At 41.7% G+C, this 21668-nt stretch overlaps 1 protein-coding gene across 2 annotated transcripts in view; it reads left to right on the top strand.

The window, feature by feature from the left end:
* rabep1 (rabaptin, RAB GTPase binding effector protein 1) overlaps window positions 1-21668 on the top strand; it is a 50660-nt gene that overhangs the window by 13394 nt on the left and 15598 nt on the right. For both annotated transcript variants that reach the window (XM_042008779.1, XM_042008780.1), the window contains exons 5-13: window positions 1563-1682; window positions 5020-5155; window positions 5343-5521; window positions 7204-7314; window positions 9746-10207; window positions 11525-11629; window positions 13336-13452; window positions 19855-19953; window positions 20045-20185. In XM_042008779.1, the coding sequence (XP_041864713.1) occupies window positions 1563-1682; window positions 5020-5155; window positions 5343-5521; window positions 7204-7314; window positions 9746-10207; window positions 11525-11629; window positions 13336-13452; window positions 19855-19953; window positions 20045-20185 (1470 nt within the window). The remainder of the gene's footprint in view (window positions 1-1562; window positions 1683-5019; window positions 5156-5342; window positions 5522-7203; window positions 7315-9745; window positions 10208-11524; window positions 11630-13335; window positions 13453-19854; window positions 19954-20044; window positions 20186-21668) is intronic.

Below are 21668 nucleotides of genomic sequence, written 5' to 3' on the forward strand. Positions count from 1 at the left end.
TTATAAGAGTCCACTCTCTCAATGTCCGTTCCCTGGATGTTCCCTGGTGAGGGGACAGCAGACCGGCGTCTGTGAAAATCCACCACCATCTTCTTGGTTTTTCCTGCATTGATCAGGAGGTGGTTTTGCTGACACCAGTCCAGAAAGTTCTGTGTCAGTCCTCTATAGTCCACTTCGTCGTCCTCAGTGATCATTCCGATAATCACATAGCCATCTGAGAACTTCTGTAGAACGCAGCTGTCCATGTTGTGTTTGAAGTCTGCAGTGTAGAGGGTGAAGAGAAATGGGGACAGGACCGTCCCCTGGGGGACACCTATGCTGCAGGTCAGACCCACAGTCTCGGGTTCTCACAAACTGGGGCCAGTTTGTGAGATTGTGCAGAATCCACTCGGCCAGATGAAGGTCCACCCCAGCCCTCTCCAGTTTGGCTTCCAGGAGCACCTGCTGGATGGTGCTGGAGAAATCAAACATGATTCTCACAGTGCTGCCGGGCTTCTCCAGGTGAAGCAAAGCACGATGTAGCAGGAAGACAACGTCTTCTACTCCGATGCCAGGCGGGTCGGTGAACTGCAGTGGATCCATGGAGGGTCCCACTGTGGAGCAGAGGTGTCCTAGAATCAGTCTCTCCAGTGTCTAAGTCAGATGAGACGTGAGAGCCACCGGCCTGTTGCTGCTGAGTTCTCTGGCATGAGATGTTTTGGCACTGGTACCACACAGGAGGTCTTCCAGAGCTTTAGTGGGTACAAATGAAAAGTTTCTGTCCAGTTCAGCAGGTGATGAATGAAGTGAATCATTTATTTTTCCTGGCAGTGCTATCACCACATTTCCCATCAACACTATCCCATGATGTCATTCAGGAATAAAGCGTTTGGATTGTAAACAAATTTTCAGGTTCCCAAAACGTTGGTTCCATGTGGACAAAATGGCCAAACAATAAAAAACTTGATCATTTCACACTAAGCACAGACACCAAGCTGAGAAATCTGAGAATATCCAGAGTGGAACAGATTCAGACGTTGTGGGTTGTGCTTTCACACCAAGCCGACCAGATTTTCTCATCAAACAACTTGGATTGGTTTCAGAAAGGCTGCTGTTAATTCACTCTTGGTAATGTTGTACAAAATCTACTTGTTGTTTGGCATTTTTATGGAAAAAGTCAATAAAACATAATAAAGAAACATATGATTAAATTCATTCGGGGCCATTTAAAAGCTGGATTTTTTTTCCCTGAAAAACTTAGCTAGTTGACATTCTGACTAGCTGGTAACTTCAGTAAAAATACCAGAAAGTTTGGCTTGTTGAAGCAGAGCCCTTTCAGCATCATGCACAGCAATCTTGCTGGAGCAGATTAGTCATCAGTTGAATTATGGGTAATTTCGGATTCAAAGATTCCCAATTCCAGAAGAATGAATAAGCTCTGCATCAATCCAGCTACTGTCCCTCATGAGGCTATGTAAATAAAATATTCTGTTCTGTCTGTAGTAACAGATTACAGCCTGATATTAAATCATATGTTAGGGCAGAACAAATGTTTAGTAAAATGTTTGTGAAACCTTTCAAAGGCTCAGGAGGATGCGGAGAAGCTGCGATCAGTGGTGATGCCCATGGAGCAGGAGATTGCAGCCCTGAAGGCCAAGCTGACCACAGCTGAGGACAGGGTGAAGGAGCTGGAGGCCTCCAAGGTCAGTCAGTGTGAAATCACTCATTTTTAAGATTTTTTTAAATTTTTTTTATTAAACCTTTATTTAACGAGGGTGTCCCACTGAGATTCAAAATCTCTTTTTCAAGAGAGACCTGGCCAAGTTAGCAGCCAAAGCACAAAGTAAATGCAGGATACATATTATAACAATTTACATTTTCATAGTAAGTACATAGTCATAAAAACATCTAAAAAAAAAACAAGAACATGTCTCCATCACCACATTCTTCATGGAAGCTTTAAATTCATTTATGGACATAAGTGTTTCTAGTTTAAGCTCTTTCTGTAGATTATTCCATCCCCAAGGTGCTGAATAGGAGAATGCAGTTTTTCCCAATTCTGTTGCAACTCTGGGAACATTAAATAGTAACCACTTTGAGGAGCGTAACTGATACGTATTAGAGCAAACAGAAAGGAGGTTACAGAGGTATAGCAGACGTTTGCCAAGTATTGCTTTATAAATGAAAATATACCAATGCTGTTGTCTACGTATTTTGAGAGATGTCCAACCAACTAAATCATAAAGAATGCAGTGATGAGTGAGGGACTTGGAGTTTGTAATGAATCGTAGTGAGGCATGGTACACTGAATCAACATGACGTAAGATTGAGGATGCAGCATACATGTACAATATATCACTATAATCAATCACAGACAGAAAAGTAGCTTCCACAAGTTTCTCTCTCTATGGATTGTCCATCTAAAGACGAGATATGACAATTGTCAAGTAGCTGTGATCGAGTTTTTGAGAAGACCATAAACTTTGTTTTCTTTGTATTTAAAACAAATTTTATACTCAACAATGTATTTTTGCAATGCCTGAAATGCAGCCTGAAGTTCATGTACTGCTCCTGCAATGGTGGAAGCTTGGGTGTAAATCAATGTATCATCAGCATATATATGTAGTTTTGCTTGAATGTCTTTATCTAAATCATTTATAAAGATAGAAAACAAAACGCGACCCAAGATTGATCCTTGAGGGACACCTTTGGTTATCTCTAGAGATTCAGATGTATAACCTTCAGCATAAACACACTGAGAACGATCTAAGAGATAATTCTGGAACCATGCAACAGCTTTCGAACTTAAACCAATTGATTGTAATTTGTTTAGTAACAAATCATGATCAACTGAATCAAATGCCTTAGAAAGATCAATAAATAATGCAGCACAGTGTTTTCTGTCTAAGGCCCCGATAATATCGTTTGTCACAATTGTAGCAGCAGTGACAGTGCTATGGATGGTTTTAACAGCAAAGGATATATGTAGGGGCTTCCCATTTATGCTTGTGCAGACTGTTGTGGCGATCCAAAGAAACATGGAGGTGTGCAGTAATGACTAGACAAACCTTGCTACAAGCACCAGCTGACCTTATGAGAGGTTATGAGTAAGGCTGTCAAAAATAATCGTTTGCCTTTATTTCATATAACTCTTCAGTATTAATGGTGTTTACTGTAAAACAGCTGTAAAATCTAGTCATCGGACAGCCATGCACACGTTTATAAAGATAGATCCAGTTCAGATATATAGTAAAGGCCCATTAATGCTCCCTTACGTGCATAAATAACGATGTCTGTTTCAAACGTTGTCATACGTCGCCGTCCTCATACTTCATAAGTGCTTTGCGTCGCCATGGTTGTTAAGTTAATTCCACCACTAGTGGGCAGTGCTGAGTTCAGCGTTCACTCCCGCAAGCCGATGCCAGTTTCAGACACCGTTTAAGCAGCGGTAATACGTCGATACGCCCAACACGCCCTAAAAACTTGCATATAGTCATTCTTCAAAAGCTTGCGCAATGTCTACAGTTGTTGTGCTTGTCTTCATTCTTCTTCTCCTTTTTTGTTCCCTTTGACAGCCCTAGTTATTTTATTACTCACATTTCTGTGATAAGTTCTGGTCAGGCACAAAAACAAGATGATCGGAAGGAATGAAGATAGACCCCACAAATTACCTGATATTTCCTCAGAGGGAGGTGGGAAGTGAAGGACAGAGACTGAATATCTGACATAAATGGACACAAAACTCAGGTTACCAGATTTGAAGGACACCAGTAAGCTTAAATCATCCTTCCTATACTGTGTTCCAGATGATTCTGCATGTAGGACTTCAGTTAATGAAGCATTTATGTTTTAGTGTTTCCGCTAGTGTTGTTTCTCCTGATGACATTCTCAGGTTACAGGTTTGATCTTTAGTTTCCAGGTGATTAAAGGGAAACTACTGAAGGAGGTTGTTCTACGTTATTAAGACATTCACAGTTTCCATGCAGTCTGGGAAAAAGAAGGATCTTTCTGTAAAAGAAGAGAGTGAAATAGTTTGTAAAAAGGAATAAAAACATTTTCCATTTCAGGAAAACTTAAATGAAATCATATGTTTAGTATTCAGAGTGTAAATAGTCTTTAGTTTTTTGGCTGCTTCTTTAACTGTAGTTAGAACCATGTCAGTGGCAGAAAGAATTATCTATTTCTGTGTTCTAGTGTGAGGCGTTTATACCAAGAAACTCTGAAAACTACTTCAGGTGAGCTTTCAATGAGACAGGTGCTGCTTTAGTAAAACAACTCTATTTATGACAGTTGAGTAGTTTATTTCTAAAGTAATCAACTGGCTTTTTTGTGTTCAGGATGAGACGTTCCCAACTTGCTTAGCTTCATGCTGTCAGATGCTGATATTTTGAGACATACCACACACTGTGGTCTTGCTTCATTACCCACCATTGACCATTACTTGACCCTTACCTGTTCAGGCCTAGGGCGAGATATGCCTCATCATATTTTGTTGGTAGTCGAAATCTCTGTGGTTGATTCATCATCGTTACCCCATTGGTACTTTAACAAATGTATCCATGTTTTGCTATATAAAAATGCTGTGCTACACTGGATGGTGCAGATGGATGAAGGTCTGGATGGTTCAGATGGAGGTCTGGATGTTTGGTGGATGGCCCTGCAACCCTGCAACCAATTCAGGGTTGCAGGAAGCTGGAGCCCATCCCAGCAATTAGCAGGCGAGAGGCAGGTACACCTGGACAGGTCGCCTGTCCATCGCAGGGCCAGGAACAAACATATTTCAGAGTAATTGAGCCTCAAAACGGAAAAGCTATCCTAACTAGTTTGTTGGAATAAAGCCTGTTTTAGTAAAAAAAAAAAAAAAAAAAAAACCCCCGCTGGTACTAATTTATTTTGTTCTCACATCTAAACAAACAGCATCCCAGATGTGCTGATATAAAAGAAAAAAATGAGAATCTCTTCCTCATCATTTAACATTCAGCTCCTCTTGGTTCCTGATTTAAAGCCTAAAATATAAAATAAGCCAAACATCTGTTGCAGGTGAAGGAGCTGAATCACGTTTTGGAGGCAGAGAAGTCGTGTCGCACGGACCTGGAGATGTACGTGGCCGTGTTGAACACTCAGAAGTCCGTCCTGCAGGAGGATGCTGAGAAACTTAGGAAAGAGCTTCATGAGGGTACTTTCTAATGTCTTTTAGAATGGTGCTTTGATAAAAAGAAAAAATTGACAGGTTTGACAGATGCAAGTGTAATTCTGTTAGTTTTGTGATGGTTAGATATGATGCCGTGTTTTGTTTAGCCTCAGCTCATACTGGCCACTACCACTAAAACAAATGTTTTCTACTTTTCTGTTTGTTCCATCAGTCTGTCACAAGCTGGAGTTGGAGCGGCAACAGCACAACCAGTTAAAGTATACGTGGCAGCGAGCCAACGACCAGTTCCTGGAGTCCCAGCGCCTTCTCATGAGGGACATGCAGAGGATAGAGAGCGTCCTGTCCTCAGAGCAGCTCCGCCAGGTGGAGGAGATAAAGAAGAAAGACCAGGTGCATGAACATCCACACAAAACTCTGGGAGAAGAAACTCTGGAGAAGCTGTGAAACAGTCATTTATGTTTGTCCACCAAAACGAAGTTAGAGAAAATACAGTGAGTGTGTTCATCAGCTCTGAGGTGGGGAGGGAAACAACCACAAGCAGAAAGATGGACGCCAAAAACAACAGTCATAATCTCGTTGGCTTGTTTGCAACCTCTGACTCAAAGGACGGAGAAAGCCACGACATTAATCTTTCTTGGGTGGTGTGAATGTGCGTCAGTATTTGTTGATCCCTGGGGGACGTTTTAGTTTGGGGGGGTGATGATGTGGGGAGTATCATTTCTCTTTTTCTGAAACCAGGAAGGGCTGTTGCTGATGAGTGTCTGCTGGCAGTAATCTGAGGAAGGACAAACCATGAGGCAGCTACAGGCTGCTGTGAGATGCACTGGGTTTAACTTGCAACAGACTTAAAGGATTTGCTGCTAATGTCTTGATAGCAGAGGGCACCTTTGTGGTTTGTGTTGCACTGGGTCAGAGCTGCTTTTGGTGATAAACAGTGTGTGACTCCAATTAAATGAAGCTAGTGCTGAAGGAGGACTGAGGATTGTTGACATCCTGGTTCTGGGCTCATGTGGTGTTTTCAACGTTACAATTGCTGGTTTGACTCTGAGAGCTGCAGAAACATTTGGCTGCATTCATTTTCCCCTGTGTGGCATTTCTTCATCTGCTAATAAATTATATTTTGCAAGGTTTTGCATTTTTAATGACTTAGAAAGGAAATAAACGAGCTCAGCTAATTTTATGGCCAGAAAGTGCTTAACCCTTTAAAGGGGAGATAAGTCAAACTTTTTAATCTTAAGTCTTTTTTTGGCCCTTCAACAAAATTTACAAAAAACAGAACAAAAATATTTTTTATTTACCATTTATTACCATGTTATATGTCAAACATATTATTAGTATAGTACGATATATACGACATTAAAGGGTTAAAGTCTGAAATAAGCTCTGAGTTTGTCCGTTAGCAGCCTGGCACGAATAAATGATTGAAACAATCGACAGGTAACGTATATTCTGAGAGAAAATGAGTCGTGTTTCCTGCTTTGAGATTCTGCAGATGCTGATTTAAGAATCTCAGATTGGCTCAAATAAAACACACGAATGAGCTCATTTTAACAGAACCCCCCCCCCCAAAAAAAAGCTCTGTCGATTATTATTTTCGGGCATCTTCTAGCTTTCAACTCAGGGTGTATCACACCAGGATAGTCCACTGGACTCAGCTGGAGTGGGACTTGGCTCAGTTAGGGGGGCACGTTCACACTAGTCTTTTTGATTCCAATCCTAGTCTGTTTGCTGGGAAAGTCCACTACATTTTGATTATTGTGAATCCACAAACAAATTCAAATAAAAGAAGCAGATTTGGTCTGCCTAAAGTGGACCAAATACAAGCGGACGACAAAAAGTGCATTTTGGATTCAGCACATGGCAGTTATGGGTAAACACAAGCAAACATAAGCCCTTTTTTTCTTTTTCTTCTTTCAAAAGAAACTTAACTTTATTATCTTTGTGAAGGCAGGCATTGTGCATTAGCTGCTGATGGAGTTGAATTTGATTTTACAGGTTTATCTAATCAATAAACCTAAGTTAAAGAAATATGTGACAAATTAGGAATTAAATCTTTTATTTCTCCTTTCAAGGAGGAGGATGAAAAAGAGCGGCTGAGCCAAGTGAAGGACCTGCAGGAGGAGGACGGAGGAGACAACACCGAGCCGCTGGAGGACTTATTCCTTGGGCTGAGCGTAGAGGAGGTATGAGCATTACGCCATTTAATACGCCCCACAAAGCGAACAGAGCAGCCTCACACGGAGCTGCGTTCCCCAGCTGTAACCTGAGCTTCATCTACATGATCGTTCTTGTTGTTGTTCCTCCAGCCTGAGAATGAAAACACTCTGCGACTCAGCCGTAAACATTCAGATTCATGGCTTTGGTTGTTTTCTTTAACACTTAGCTGCGTTGTTTTTATATAATTATGCCTCTGCTTAAAAAAGCTCTTGAATGTTTTATTTTTTCATAAGGCACAAATTTTAATGAAAACATCATGATTGGTAATATTTCTGAAAGCTGCTGCGATCTTTATGTTTAGGCCAAGTTGTGTCATGTGTGAGCCGTCAGACATTTTTCTAACAGACCTGACCATTTATTTGACTGATCATAAAGAAATTATGATGGTTAAAAACTAAAGGTGACAGATCCTTTGCAGCAGTTGCTTGCGCTCCCTTCCTTTAAACCTGAGGTGCATGGACTCTTTAATCTCTTTAAGAAAGCAGCTGAAAACCATCTTTTAAATTAGCTTTTGTTTGTGTTTTATATTTTTTTGTTTCTTTTATTTCTTTGTAAAGTATTTTGTGATTTTTATCTTGGCAGGTACTATATAAATAAAATAAACTTACTATAAAGGCACTGATTTTAGCCACCTTCTTAGTTCACTGCAAGCTGCACTGCAACAGATCATTAAACTTGGCTTCTGCAGACGTGATGATTGGACCTGATGGATCGTAGCGTGAAGACAAATCTAAAGTAGGTTTAATGAGCTGAGTTAGACTGCACTGTTTACTACAGTGTGATATGATAAACTGCTTGGCTTCCATCTATATGGTAAATGGACTATAAAACCTTTCTAGTCACATGTTGACTACTTAAAGTGCTTTACACTACATGTCACATTCACCCATTCTCACACACACTCATACAGCATTTCTGTTGTTATATACTAAGTGCTTTCCACTAGCACACACATTCATACCTCTATTGAAACATCCAGAGGCAACGTGGGGTTCAGCGTCTTGCCCAGGGTCACTTCAGCATGGAGTCAGGGGAAGCCAGGAATCGATCCCAGTTGGTAGATGACTGCTCTTCCTCCTGAGCTACAGTCACCCCTAAATCTACTCTGTTCAGTTTCATTGTGAATATTTATTTTCTTCACAACAATGGCACCATTTTAATAGTAATTATTGGTTAGAAGATGTAAGTTCAGATTTTTTATTTTTCCACTCGCGTCATCTTTCACTTGAGACGACCAAAAATTGTCGCGTATCTCCGGCTTAGACGTGCAGGAACCACCAGAGCTGAATGTTTAATTGATTTTTGTCAGTTTGGACCTCGCGTTTGAATTTCATGGGCGTCTCTGTTTGAGTCTGAGTGAAAGAAATGAAGCGGAGGAGACAAAACAACTGAGTAGGTGGAGGATACTGTCACAGTCTGCAGCTGGTTTCTGCTTTCGGCTCAATATTTTCATCTTTACTCGTACAGCTGGAGTCTAGGAAACAAGGCTGAGGAGTAGAAAAGAGGAAGAGGATGAGAAATGTAACACGAGGAAGGTCATGCAGTGTGATGTTTTCAACGGTACTTGGCATAAAGTCCAGCACCAGCTCTTTCTGAGAACAGATTGTTGGGATGTGTAGAGGGAGATAAAATACATATGGAGTTACTCAGAGCTCCATTCTGGGGCATCTTTATTCTATTTTACTTTATTTTATATTATTTAGTTTCTTATTATATTATTTATTTTATTTTTTTATTTGTCTTATTGTGGACCAACAAGTGAGCAGAAAGTTTCATGTGTGTCTGAAAAGAAGAAAAATAATGCTCCTCTATGGCTGGAATAAAGCCAAGAAGATGTTTCTGATGCACGGTGGCACCAAAAAGCAGCTGAGTTGGAGTTGGTTTTGTGAGGATAGCAGGTAAATAGTAGCAGAAATAACTGGAAATGAGGAAAAAGGGTAAATATGTAAATAGTTTCTGTTGTGTGTTGTGTGAACTGTTACGAATAAATTCTGTTTTCTTCTTCTGGTCGGCCTTTATGCTGCTATATCTATATCTACATTCGTTTTACATCATTTTAGCCTCATAATCTGACAAGTGAGGACTGGGTTTAAAAGGGTTCAGCTTCTACATGCAGTTTTACATTGAACAAACCAGGTCAACCAAAAGTGGTAAAAACAAACGCCAAAACTTTAGTTTTAAGGATTAATTAGCTGATTTTATAGTTTTACCAAGGGTTATAAAGCTTTAACTGATTGATTCAGATTTACTTTCTTTTCCCAGAGTTAGAACTAAATAAGACAAACTCCCAGAAAACTGCAGGTTTATTAAAATTTTTATTATATTTGTTGATACATTTTCTTTTTTCTAAAACTCTGTCATCTGTTGTTGAATATAAAACATTTACTTCTCTTTCAGCCTCATGCCAACCACAGCGCCCGTGGCTCTATGCACTCCTTAGACACTGATGTAGTGACCGGAGGTCCCACAGACCCCTACAAGGACAACCTGCGGAGAGTCCAGTCTACAGACAGTCTTGGTTCCTCACTGTCCGCCCAGCAGGGGCTTGGCGGTCACAACCACAAGGCCAAGTCAGCCAGCAACCTGGACGAGTCGGACTTTGGGCCCCTTGTGGGGGCCGACTGTGGGGTGACAGATGGTAGTTTCGGTGAGACTTCCTCCGTCAGCTCCATTAAGCTGACAGCAAGTCACTTCCTGTTGACTAAAGACCAGGAGAAGGCGATCAAAGCCATGACGCCTGAGCAGGAGGAGACGGCGTCTCTGCTGTCCAGCATCTCTAACGCCCCCGACACTGCCTTCCTACCGCCTACAGGGTACCGGCTCGTCAGCGACACCGAGTGGAACCTGCTGCAGCAAGAGGTGCATCGCACATGAGTCTCATTCACCAGAAAGAGATGTTCATTCACATTCATGAATTTACTGGAAACCAAAAGTTTGGAAAAAGTCATTCTCTTCTAAACAGTTTTATGTGAGGACCTTTTAAAGGGACATTGTGTAAGAATAACTGCCATGTACGTTGGAATTATTCTAACGTAACGCGTTCTACCGTCTCACTTTTGCAACAGAAATAGCCACCATATCTCAAAAAGCCTCGATAGCACCAATGAAAGCATGCCATCCGACAGTTAGAGTTCACTCTGTTACACACAAAGAACTAACTTCTGATGTTCAGCGTTAACTTTATTTACCGCCACCATATTTACAACAACGCAGTTCACGTACTTCCGCCCCCTTTACAATACCAGTTTACATATATGACCACCATGAAACATATACAGAAGTATTGATAAGTAACACTGTTACTCTATTTCAAACTTAACACACTCGGGATTAAGAAGTTCTCTCTGGATCAAAACTGGTCAGGAGGAAAGCATTTGCTGGAACGAAATTCCACATAAACATACAATTCTGTACCAACGAGTAGGGCTGGGCGATATGAACCAAATCTTAAATCTCAATATTTTTTACCTCAATCACGATATACGATATATAGCTCGATATATTTTTTTTTGTCAAGTAACCAAAGAGACAGTTCTAATTTACAGCCTTCAGTGCTAAAGAAACTTTTATTAAGGATTGGCAGCACATGTGCATTAAAACAGCTGACTGAAATTAAAGTAGCTTTACGTTAAATTAAATGCTCCTAAAACAAAATGAATGAAAAATACTTTTAAATGACCATAACAAAAGTACAGCTGTGCAAAATGCAAAAGAAAAGGTGTTTCTAACTCAAAACAAGTTATCTCGATATAAACGATATTCCCTTCTTCTATATTGCATCAGATTAAGTCTCGATATATTTGAAAATCTCGATATATTACCCAGCCCTACCAACGACGCTGGTGTTTTTTAGCAGAAACTGCTGTAACGCTGCCCATGGCAATGAACAACACTCTCTATTTAGGCAGTACCGCTGACTTGCTCGTTGAGGAGAAAGCTAACAACTTCAGCATCCCTTTTAAAATCTTCCTCCTTCTTGAACTCATTCTATATACATGCAGGCATTGACTTTGGCCAGTAAACAACAGAAAATGTTACACAATGTCCCTTTAAGTAATCCATCACATGTGGCCATTTCTGTGTTAAGCTAGAAAAAGGAAGATATTGTGAGATAAGTTTGTCTCTTTTTTTGTGGATTCTTCATGTTACTGAACTAAACTGGTTGCTGTGCAACAGGTGAAAAACGCCGGCAGGAAGCTCGGCCGGCGCTGCGATATGTGCTCAAACTATGAGAAGCAGCTGCAGGCCATTCAAGGCCAGGAGGCTGAGACACGAGACCAGGTTTGTGTGTGTGTGTTTCCATTAGATGCACCGGTACTGTATTTTTACAGCATCTGCTTCTCCTCTCCAGGTCAGTTAGCTTAGCCTTAAGCTTCCAGTTATCAGTTTGCAGCTGAGTGCATAAAGTTTCTGCCTCCTCCAGCCACTGGTGAACAGCATTTTCTTCTAGTGACGACCGTCTGCTGTGGTGGCTAGCGACGGTAGTTTGGACTCCGTCCAATTTGTCAAGTTTTTGGAACGATGTCTTAAGCTCGGAGAGCAGGGCTGATCAGTGGTCAGATAGTAGTGCTGATCAGTGGTCAGCTAGTAGTGCTATAGACCCTTTCATGGCCTACTTAATAGTGACGTCACTACTGTACCCGGAGGCAAAACACTGTAGAAACGAGCAATCTCAAGTGTTATTATGACTTTAAAATGTTGTCTTGTTGTGTGTTTGGGTGCCAGAATAGGAGGAACAACAAAAGTTCGTGGCAGTAAATTGAAGTTTTTTAGGATGCCAGTGGACACTCGTGCTCAGAAAAAACTAAAACAATTATGAGTAAATGCAATAAGACAAAAGGACTGGACAGAGATGATCATCAACAATTCTTGTGTTTGCCACGTACACTTATATATCAGGTTGCATGACTACAACAAGACCCTAGTCTACAATATAAAATTGAAAACATGAAATATTTTATGCTTGTCCCTATGAGCAATGCAGTGACTCATCATATAAACACAACAGAACATATCAACATAAGAACAAGTTTAACAGGTACTGCATTGCCAGTATTTCCATTAGCTTAAACTTACCCAGCCATGCAAGTGCAGTTTGCTGTTAAAATGCCCCCCCCCCCCCCCCAATTTATGATGACCCAGCTGTCGTACATATCATTCTTCTCGCTTTCACGCTGGCTCAGCGAAACTTACCCAAGTATTTTATTATTCAAACGTGGCCATTTATGACATAGATGTAAGCATCCAGTGATTTATATGCTTTGAGTTTCTCTTTGCTGTTCACACATGGTGTCTCGATTAAGCACATGGAGATGTCTGGCCACTCCACTGTCGGGAGTCCTGAAAGATCTTCATGCCAGTCCCGTAAGGTGTATGGATCAGCCAGCCTGCTTTCATCTGCTAGCGCTAATTTTCTAAAATGACTGTCACGGTCCCTTAGAGTGTCTGTACATATTCAGACAGTTCCGAGACTGAACCACTTTTTTGAAAAGCCTCCATTTACAAAAATGGCACCAAAAATTGTTAGCTGCCGCCTGCTAACAAAGCTTCTAGCCTCCGCTTTTGCCTCCAGGCTAAGCTCCGCCCATTAAAAATATCACAATGTTTGCAAACTTTGAAACGGTCTATAATGTCGCGTTCGCTAACATGGGCGTCACCTTGGACTTTTCACCTGGTGTAGTGGTTTTTAGTGGTTTAGTGTTCATGCATTTTTTTAAAATGCCTATCAGTTACACAGATTAATCTCTTAACGTGTTAAGTTTGACAGCACTATTTTTTCCATATCGGAATCGATTTTGTAGTATCAGAGCACTTTTATGAATACGAGTATAAGAATAAGAAAACCTTTATTAGTCCCTCAGTGGGGAAATTGCTACCCGATACTGGTATTGGTTTCAGTGCATCCCTAGTTTTCATTGCTGTCTTCAATACAAGAATGACTGTTAGTGCTGCATTAGATTTGTTGACAGAAAAGTTTTCTTCTCCAGGTGAAGAAGCTGCAGGTCATGCTCCGTCAGGCCAATGATCAGCTGGAGAGGACGATGACCGAGAAACAAAATCTGGAAGATTCGGTCAAAGCAGTGAATGAGGAAACCACTGCTAAGGTCTGTACTGAATCTAATTGGAACTTTAAATCATAGAAAATGAAATTATTATCTCCACTTTAATCCCCTTCCTGCACTTTATGGTTTCTGTTTGAATCTTTTTGAAGATAACAGTCTGTAAAAAACAATATGGGCTGAAATAGAAATTTATTTCCTGCAGCAGGCAGTAGTCAGACTCTGATCAGAGAAGAGAGCTAAAGCTGAAAGCTGCATGAGATACATTTTTTTTTTCCCGAAAGGGAGACATGGGCCTCTCCTCCCGTGGGCTCACCACCTGGAGGAGGGCCCATAGGGGTCGGGTGCATTGTGAGCTGGGCGGCTGCCAGAGGCGGGGACCCTGGCGGTCTGATCCTCGGCTGCAAAAGCTAGCTCTAGGGACTTGGAATGTCACCTCTCTTGCGGGGAAGTAGCCTGAGCTGGTGTGCGAGGTTGAGCGGCTCCGGCTAGATGTAGTTGGACTCACCTCGACGCACGGCTTGGGCTCTGGAACCACTGCCCTCGAGAGGGGCTGGACCCTCTTCCATTCTGGAGTTGCTCCCGGTGAGAGGCGCCGAACAGGTGTGGGCATGCTCATTGCCCCCCAACTTGGCGCCTGTACGTTGGGGTTTACCCCGGTGGACGAAAGGGTAGCCTCCCTCCGCCTTCGGGTGGGGGGACGGGTCCTGACTGTTGTTTGTGCTTATGCACCAAATAGCAGTTTAGAGTACCCACCCTTTTTGGAGTCCTTGGGGTGGGGTGTTGGAGAGCACTCCTCCGGGGACTCCCTCGTTCTGCTGGGGGACTTCAATGCTCACGTGGGCAATGACAGCGAGACCTGGAGGGGCGTGATTGGGAGGAACGGCCCCCCCTAATCTAAATCCGAGTGGTGCTTTGTTGTTGGACTTCTGTGCTCGTCATGAATTGTCCATAACGAACACCTTGTTCAGACATAAGAGTGTCCACATGTGCACTTGGCACCAGGACACTCTAGGCCGCAATTCGATGATCAACTTTGTAGTACTTTGTAGTACTATGTCCTGGACACTCGGGTGAAGAGAGGGGCGGAGTTGTCAACTGATCACCACCTGGTGGTGAGTTGGCTCAGATGGTGGGGGAGGATGCCGGTCAGGCTTGGCAGACCCAAGCGTGTTGTGAGGGTCTGCTGGGAACGTCTGGCAGAGTCCCCTGTCAGAAAGAGTTTCAACTCCCATCTCCGGCAGAGCTTCAACCATGTCCCGGTTGAGGCGGTGGACATTGAGTCTGAATGGGCTGTGTTCCGTGCCTTTGTTGTCGAGGCGGCCAGCCGCAGCTGTGGCCACAAGGTCGTCGGTGCCTGTCGTGGCGGTAACCCCCGAACTCGTTGGTGGACACCGGCAGTAAGGGATGCCGTCAAGCTGAAGAAGGAGTCCTATCGGGCCTTTTTGGCCTGTGGGACTCCAGAGGCAGCTGATGGGTATCGGCGAGCTAAGCGGAGCGCATTTGGCGATTGCTAAGGCAAAAACTCGGGCATGGAAGGAGTTTGGAGAGGCCATGGAGAATGACTTCCAGGCAGCTTCGAGGAGATTCTGGTTCACCATCCGGCGGCTCAGGAGGGAAAAGCGGTGCTCCGTCAACACTCTGTACAGTGGGGATGGGAGGCTGCTGACCTCGACTTGGGACGTTGTGGGGCGGTGGAGGGAATACTTCGAAGATCTCCTCAATCCCACCAACACGTCTTCTGATGAGGAAGCAGAGTCTGGGGTAGCTGGTGCTGGCCCTCCCATCTCTGGGGCTGAGGTCGCTGAGGTGGTTAAAAAGCTCCTCGGTGGCAAGGCCCCAGGGGTGAATGAGGTCCGCCCAGAGTTCCTTAAGGCTCTGGATACTGTAGGGCTGTCTTGGTTGACACGCCTCTGCAGCATCGCGTGGACATCGGGGACAGTCCCCCTTGCCCAACCAATCTACACGTCCCACCAGAAAGAGGCCCCGGGGAAGACCTAGGACACACTGGATGGACTACATCTCTTGGCTGGCCTGGGAACGCCTCGGGATCCCTCCGAATGAGCTGGTGAATGTGGCCAGGGAGAGGGAAGTCTGGGTTTCCCTGCTTAGGCAGCTGCCCCCGCAACCCAACTCCGGATAAGCGGAAGAAAATGGATGGATGGATGGACTTTTTTTTTTTTTTTTTTTTTTACCATTTATCAACTCAAATTTGAAAGAATTCATATCAGTGAAAATGCAAGTGAAAGCTGTAATAGATAAAAGTTTGTTCAGTTTTCACAATTAGAAATATTAACGTCTTACACCTGATTGATAAAAATACACAAACCCTACATAAAAAGAAAAGCAACAAAACTGGAAAAATGCAAAAAGTGTTCAATATTTTAGTAACGTACTGCATGTCCTGGGGATGTTACGTTGAATTATAGCAGTTTATTGCTCAAGATAAAAATAAATCTGTTGTTTTCAGCGCAACCATGAAAGATCTGGCACTGACTACTTCCTGGATGCCCTCTTGGGGACCAATCAGCTGGCTGTCATGAGCTTCCATAAATCACCTTAAGTTTGCAGTTTGTTTCAGCATTATTTTCTTAAATACTCCAAGATGCTCTCTTTTTGAGTAAACAAATCATTGTAAGGTCAAAGACTAGTCCACACGCAGGGCTTCACATTACTGACTAATAATAAAAAGGAGGGCTGTCGAACCAATGAAACATTTAATTCACAATTAATCACAGTTCAAAATGTAAACACCTAGCAGGCAACCTGCCTAAAGCTAGGTGTTAAACCTGAAACTGCACCCTCAACAAGTGTGCACTTGACCTTGAGGTCGTTCTTCTTCTTCTTCTCCTTCTTCTCTCCTCCCTCCTTTCTTCTCTTCTTCTTTTCTGGTCAGAGTGGGGTGGAAAAAAAGGGATTTGCTTCAATAGATCAATGGTGGGAGGTGGGGAAAAAACAGATTCAGGTTTTCTGCAAGCAGTATAGTTATTATTCTACCAAGGAGTAAGGAAAATTGAATTCCACAGATAAATATAACGTGTTAATTTTGACAGCCCTAATAAAAACAGAACTGAAGCTTTATAGACTGCTTGTTAAGTCTGAGCCGACCAGAGAGCAGATCACTCCTAACTGTCTTCAGTTAAGCCTGTCAAAAAAAATCAAATACTGCATCTTCTTTAAAAAGGAACATTTTAATGACATTTGTTAACTAACAGATCAGTGATGAGTTTCTCATGTATCACTAACACTGTTGTCTGTGTCCCGGAGCTTATTTTTCTGAGTGTTGTTTATTACATCTAAGTAGGAGCATCTCATGGATTCAGTGCTTCAGGAGGTGTACTCTGTGGAAATAGGCATTATCTACAGGTGCATTGCCAAAAGTGCAGCTTTGCAGCAGCAAAAGGGGCTGGGATGATTTCTGTTTCTCTGGTTGATTTACTCCTACAGAACACCCATTTTGTACAGCACAAACACTACAAAACAAAAACTTATGTCATGAAAACTGGAGGATGCTTGATATTTTCCTGGTAAAAATTATTCAAACAATGAACTGATCAGCATTTGAAGCTGGAAGGCAGAACAAAGATTTGTGCTATAAATAAAATAAAAATAAAAAGCCTTTTTTGGGGGGGTGTCTGTCCTGTTTGCAGACATCGAAAAGCAGCATGCTCTGCAGTCTCTATGTTCACTGACTTGCAGTGTTATGCAGAATTATTATTTTCACACATCAGATCTGCTGGTTGCTTGGTTTGAATGTTGAGCAGCCTCATCTGATAGTCTTTTGTTCTCTAAGTATACCGTGGTGAAAGTCAGTCTGATGCAGCCTGTCAGGTGGTTAAAAAAAAAACTCAGGTGTTGCAGAGACACAGAGTTTAATCACCTCCATAAGACATAAAAATTATGTTGCAGTTTAGATATTTTGTCTACGTGTCGATCAGGAATGTACATCTCAATCAGTTATCTGTCCTTCCACGGCAAAACCACTTTACCATGGTAACAAAGGCATGAGTCATGTTTTCTAACAGGTCAGAATAAACTACAAAACTGTGGATGCAGTGGTGCGAAGAGTTAAAATAACCTACTATGCAAGAAATGGCTGATGACTAAGAGGATCGTAAATAGTTGCATTACTTATGCAGCTGGCAGTTATTTTTTAATAGTTTGATTGTCCATGATAGTTTCATTCAACCCATCAGGTTATAAACTTTTAACATCCAGTTAATGGTTTAGAGGTCATATGTGTGTAAAAGTAATCCTTTAAAACGCTCATTTGTCCCTTTATCTGTATAATTTCTATATAGCAGCAAACTTACTACTCAGGCCGTCCTCAAAAACATCCCCTTCTTACTCTTAAGGACCTTTTTGGTCCCGGAGTTATTTTAAAAAATGGAAAAAACATTTTTGGTGATCAACCCCTATCGTCATCATGTATATCAAATTTAAATTAATTTTCATCATTTTAACCCTATAAATGCCAGTTTATTTGCATAATGCCATCAATTCTTTGCACACATAAAAAAATCTATTTAAAGAAGTTGAAGTGAGTTATTTTTTTTAAATAAAAAAATTGTCATTCATAGCAAATTTGACTTCATTAGAACAATTTTAACCCTTCAAATGTCAGTTTATTTACATATTGTTGCCTTTTTTATTCCCCAAAATATGAATTATTTTCTATTTGATAGTGTTTTTTTTGTTCAGTGATTAAAAGTCTGTGATGTCAAATATCAGCAACAATTCGATTTGATTATTTCTGTTTGTGCAGTTACAAAAATAGTCCCTTTCTTCCTTTAGAAGATCTTTTGTTTCTTGTTTTAAATAAAAAAAAAGAAAAACGCAAACTCCTGGACTAGAGACCTTTACTGTGTGAGTTTATTACGTTGTTCTACAAAGCGAGTAAAAATGAGTGTGAAATAGTTCTTGTACTGAGTTTGCCCAACCGTCCATTTTCTAAATAATTTATTTCTGTTGAGAGTTGCGAGGAAGCTGGAGCCAATCCCAGCAACTAGTAAGTGAGAGGCGGGGTCCACCCTGGACAGGTCGCCAGTCCATCACAGGACAAACTTTTTTATTTTAGAAGTATTTGATCATCTTTTGGGTGATCAGAGTGACTGAACAATGCAGCTGTGACCTTTGGACAGAAAATAGGTCTGTTAATCTCACACAGATGCTGTGTACAGGAAGGAGATGAGCAGACTTTACTTCCTGAAGAAACTCAGATCCTCTAATGTCTGCAGCAAACTGCCAGAGATGTTCTTCCTGTATGTGGTTGACATCATACATGCTGTGGTGTGCTGGGGGAGCAGCATCAGCTTCAGGGAAGATCACAACCTGGAGACACTAGAGACGGTCAGAGACAGGAGGTCTCTGAACAAACTGGTCTCCATCATGGAGAATTCCTCACATCCACTACACAATGAACTGTGGAGTGGAGCTCTTTCTCTGACAGATGCTGCAGCTCCGCTTCATAAAGAGGTTCAGGAAATCATTCCTTCCTTCCACAATAACCTTGTTCAATAACTCCTCCATGTGTGAGAGGTGATCATCCTCTCTGTGCTGAACCCTTTTAACAACCCATAGTCATAGCTGTATATAGTCTATATATACAACTATTTTACTTAATTAATTTTATTTGTGTGTTTTTGGGCTTTTCTTGTATATATTGTGTTTGAGTTTATTTTCTAAATGTTTACACTTATGTATCTGTTGTTTATTTTAGTTTGATGGCTGCTGCTGTAACAGGAAGATTTCCCTTTGGGATTAATAAAGTGCTTATTTATCTGTCTATATATGTGATAGAGTTAAAAGCTTGGCTTTCCTGCTACTGATGATTCAGAACCAGAAAAAATTGTTTATATCAGTTCTGTGGTACTACCAAACAGCCTTCAACAGAAAACCATATAAATAATAAGCCATACTAAACCATAAGGTGTAATGGAGTGGTACAAATAGCATGAAGCGAGGGGGTGCTTTTAAATGGAGGCGAGAAGCTGATGTAATCAGTCTTCATCTGCAGTCGAAAAAAAAACAACCCACTAACACACCCGCAGATGTGTGATAATGGCATTTTCTGACCCAGCTTTGCTCCCATCTGGACTTGGAGTGCAGCACAGACCTCCAGCAAAGCAAACCTCCAGCTGTGCCGCCATCTTCTCTGATGCAAACCCAAGAGAAATACTCTGCAGGCTCGCAGGAATGAGAAAATAAGGACCTGATAGAAGGCTGCAAGGACTCTGCAGTGCATCTCTCTATCACGTTCACCACAGACTTCTCTATCGAGTTAGAGTGAATAAAGTCACTTTGCCATCTACAGTTTAGTTTAGACTAAAGTACAGCTGACTCGCTCAGAGGTGTGAAATGACCTAAATGTATGCACAAGCAGAACTTTAACAGTTAGATGTAGATTTTTCTAATAAAAAATGGTGTATTCTCTCTGTTGTGTTGTAGGTGTCTGCCCTCATACAGAGGGTCCAGGAGTCGGAAACACTGCTCAGCACACTACAGCAGGCCTTCAGTGACGCTAAAAGGAACACACAGGAGCAAATGGTAAGCGGCCTGTTCATGTGTTAGCGCTGTGTCGCCTGTTACTGCCACTAGACATGACTAGTGGGACGCTTTTGTTTTGTTTGTGGTTCAGGCGGTGCTGGTAAAGTCGAGGGAGCAGGTGGCCGACGAGCTCAGCCGACTACAAAGAGACAACGAGAGCTTGCAGGGAAAACACAGGCTGCATGTAGAGCTGCAGCAACAAGAGGACTTCCAGATGCCCAACACTGTGCAAGTACGTCACTTTTACAGCTAAGCAGAGCAAGCATGAGAAATTTGATCTGATGGTTTTTGTTAACTATTTTTAAACATAACTTCATAGGTGTCACCAGAACAAGTGGTAAAGGGATATAACAGCCACGCCAAAACAAATTTAATAAATACAAGCTCTGCAGGCAGCAGCTGTAACATCAGTCCACTCTTTGTTCTCTTTCTACAAACACAACAGAAAACATTAACTTCCAGCTAATCACAGACTTTAAAGGTACAAAATGTAACAAAATCAAAGATCAATGACAAAAAAATTATAATATATCATTAAAACCTGTTTCTGTTGGTACGTAATCACTTTTCTAAAATAGCTGTTATGTTTTTATTCACTTAGAATGAGCCGTTTATATCTCTTGGCGTCAGTCCACATATAGAAACGTTACATCAACCGCCTCAACCCCTGCGATGACGTGTCAACATGTCCGCCATCTTGGTCATGGCAAGAGGTCTTATTAGATGAGCACAGTGAGCAGTTTGGTTTAAAATGCATTAAATATTAAACGTTTTCAGCTGATTGGGTTTTAATTAGGGCTGGAAACGTGTTAACAGCAGTAATTATTTTATCGCCTATTAATCTTTTGTTTTGTTTTGTTTTTTTCTGAAGTTTTTGCTCACTGGCTCTGAACACACAGAGAAATTACCTGCAGAAGCTGCAGTCCAATGCTTGGTTCCCCAGGCTGGCAGGGTTCTCCAGGGCCTTTACCTCTATGTCTTGTCCTGCATAAGCGGTGCGTCTGATGCAAACAAACAGGAGGGAGCAGGTTTATTAAAATGAAGAGAAGCTTTCTGTCTGGCACTTAAGAAAGAAGAAAAAGAACCACAGTTTCTTTTTGTCCAATCAAACCCATCCCAAAGCACTGAAATTCAGGTTGTATTTAATGTTAAATATCACGCTGCTTGTTTCTGACATATTAAAGAATGAAAAATATGTTTCAGGAAACATATTTTCTCAAGCCTGTGAATAGGTGTGGTTTATTATTATTGTTTTGCTGAAATAAAATTTTCTCTTTAAAAACCATTACTGCAGAAGTGATGGTGTTGATGCCACTGAGAGTGGAAACACTAATAGTAAATATTGCCTGCAGTGTAGCTGCAGTGTAGGCCTCTGTGGCATCACATCCGCAGCCCTGCCAGCTCTGCTCATTTTGAGCTTCATTTCAAAGGTGAAAAATATGTGTTAAACTTTTATAAATCTGTTTTACAACTGTGTGCTGTCTTCCCATCAAACTCTTTACACCTCCCACAGTCATGTTCCTCCAGCGTTAAGAAGAGGACTCATGCTGTAGTGGAGGTGGAGAAGTGATGATTTTCTGCTCACTGCTGGTTGCAGATCACACACTGCTGGGTAATATAAACCAACATACTGCAGATATCATTTATCTGCTGGATCCCATCCAGAATTAAAGTTTAGATATTCCTGAATCTGTGTGAAGCCCTTCCTGAATTTC

Source organism: Melanotaenia boesemani, chromosome 15, assembly GCF_017639745.1.
Source record: "Melanotaenia boesemani isolate fMelBoe1 chromosome 15, fMelBoe1.pri, whole genome shotgun sequence".
Classification (NCBI taxonomy): Eukaryota; Metazoa; Chordata; class Actinopteri; order Atheriniformes; family Melanotaeniidae; genus Melanotaenia; species Melanotaenia boesemani.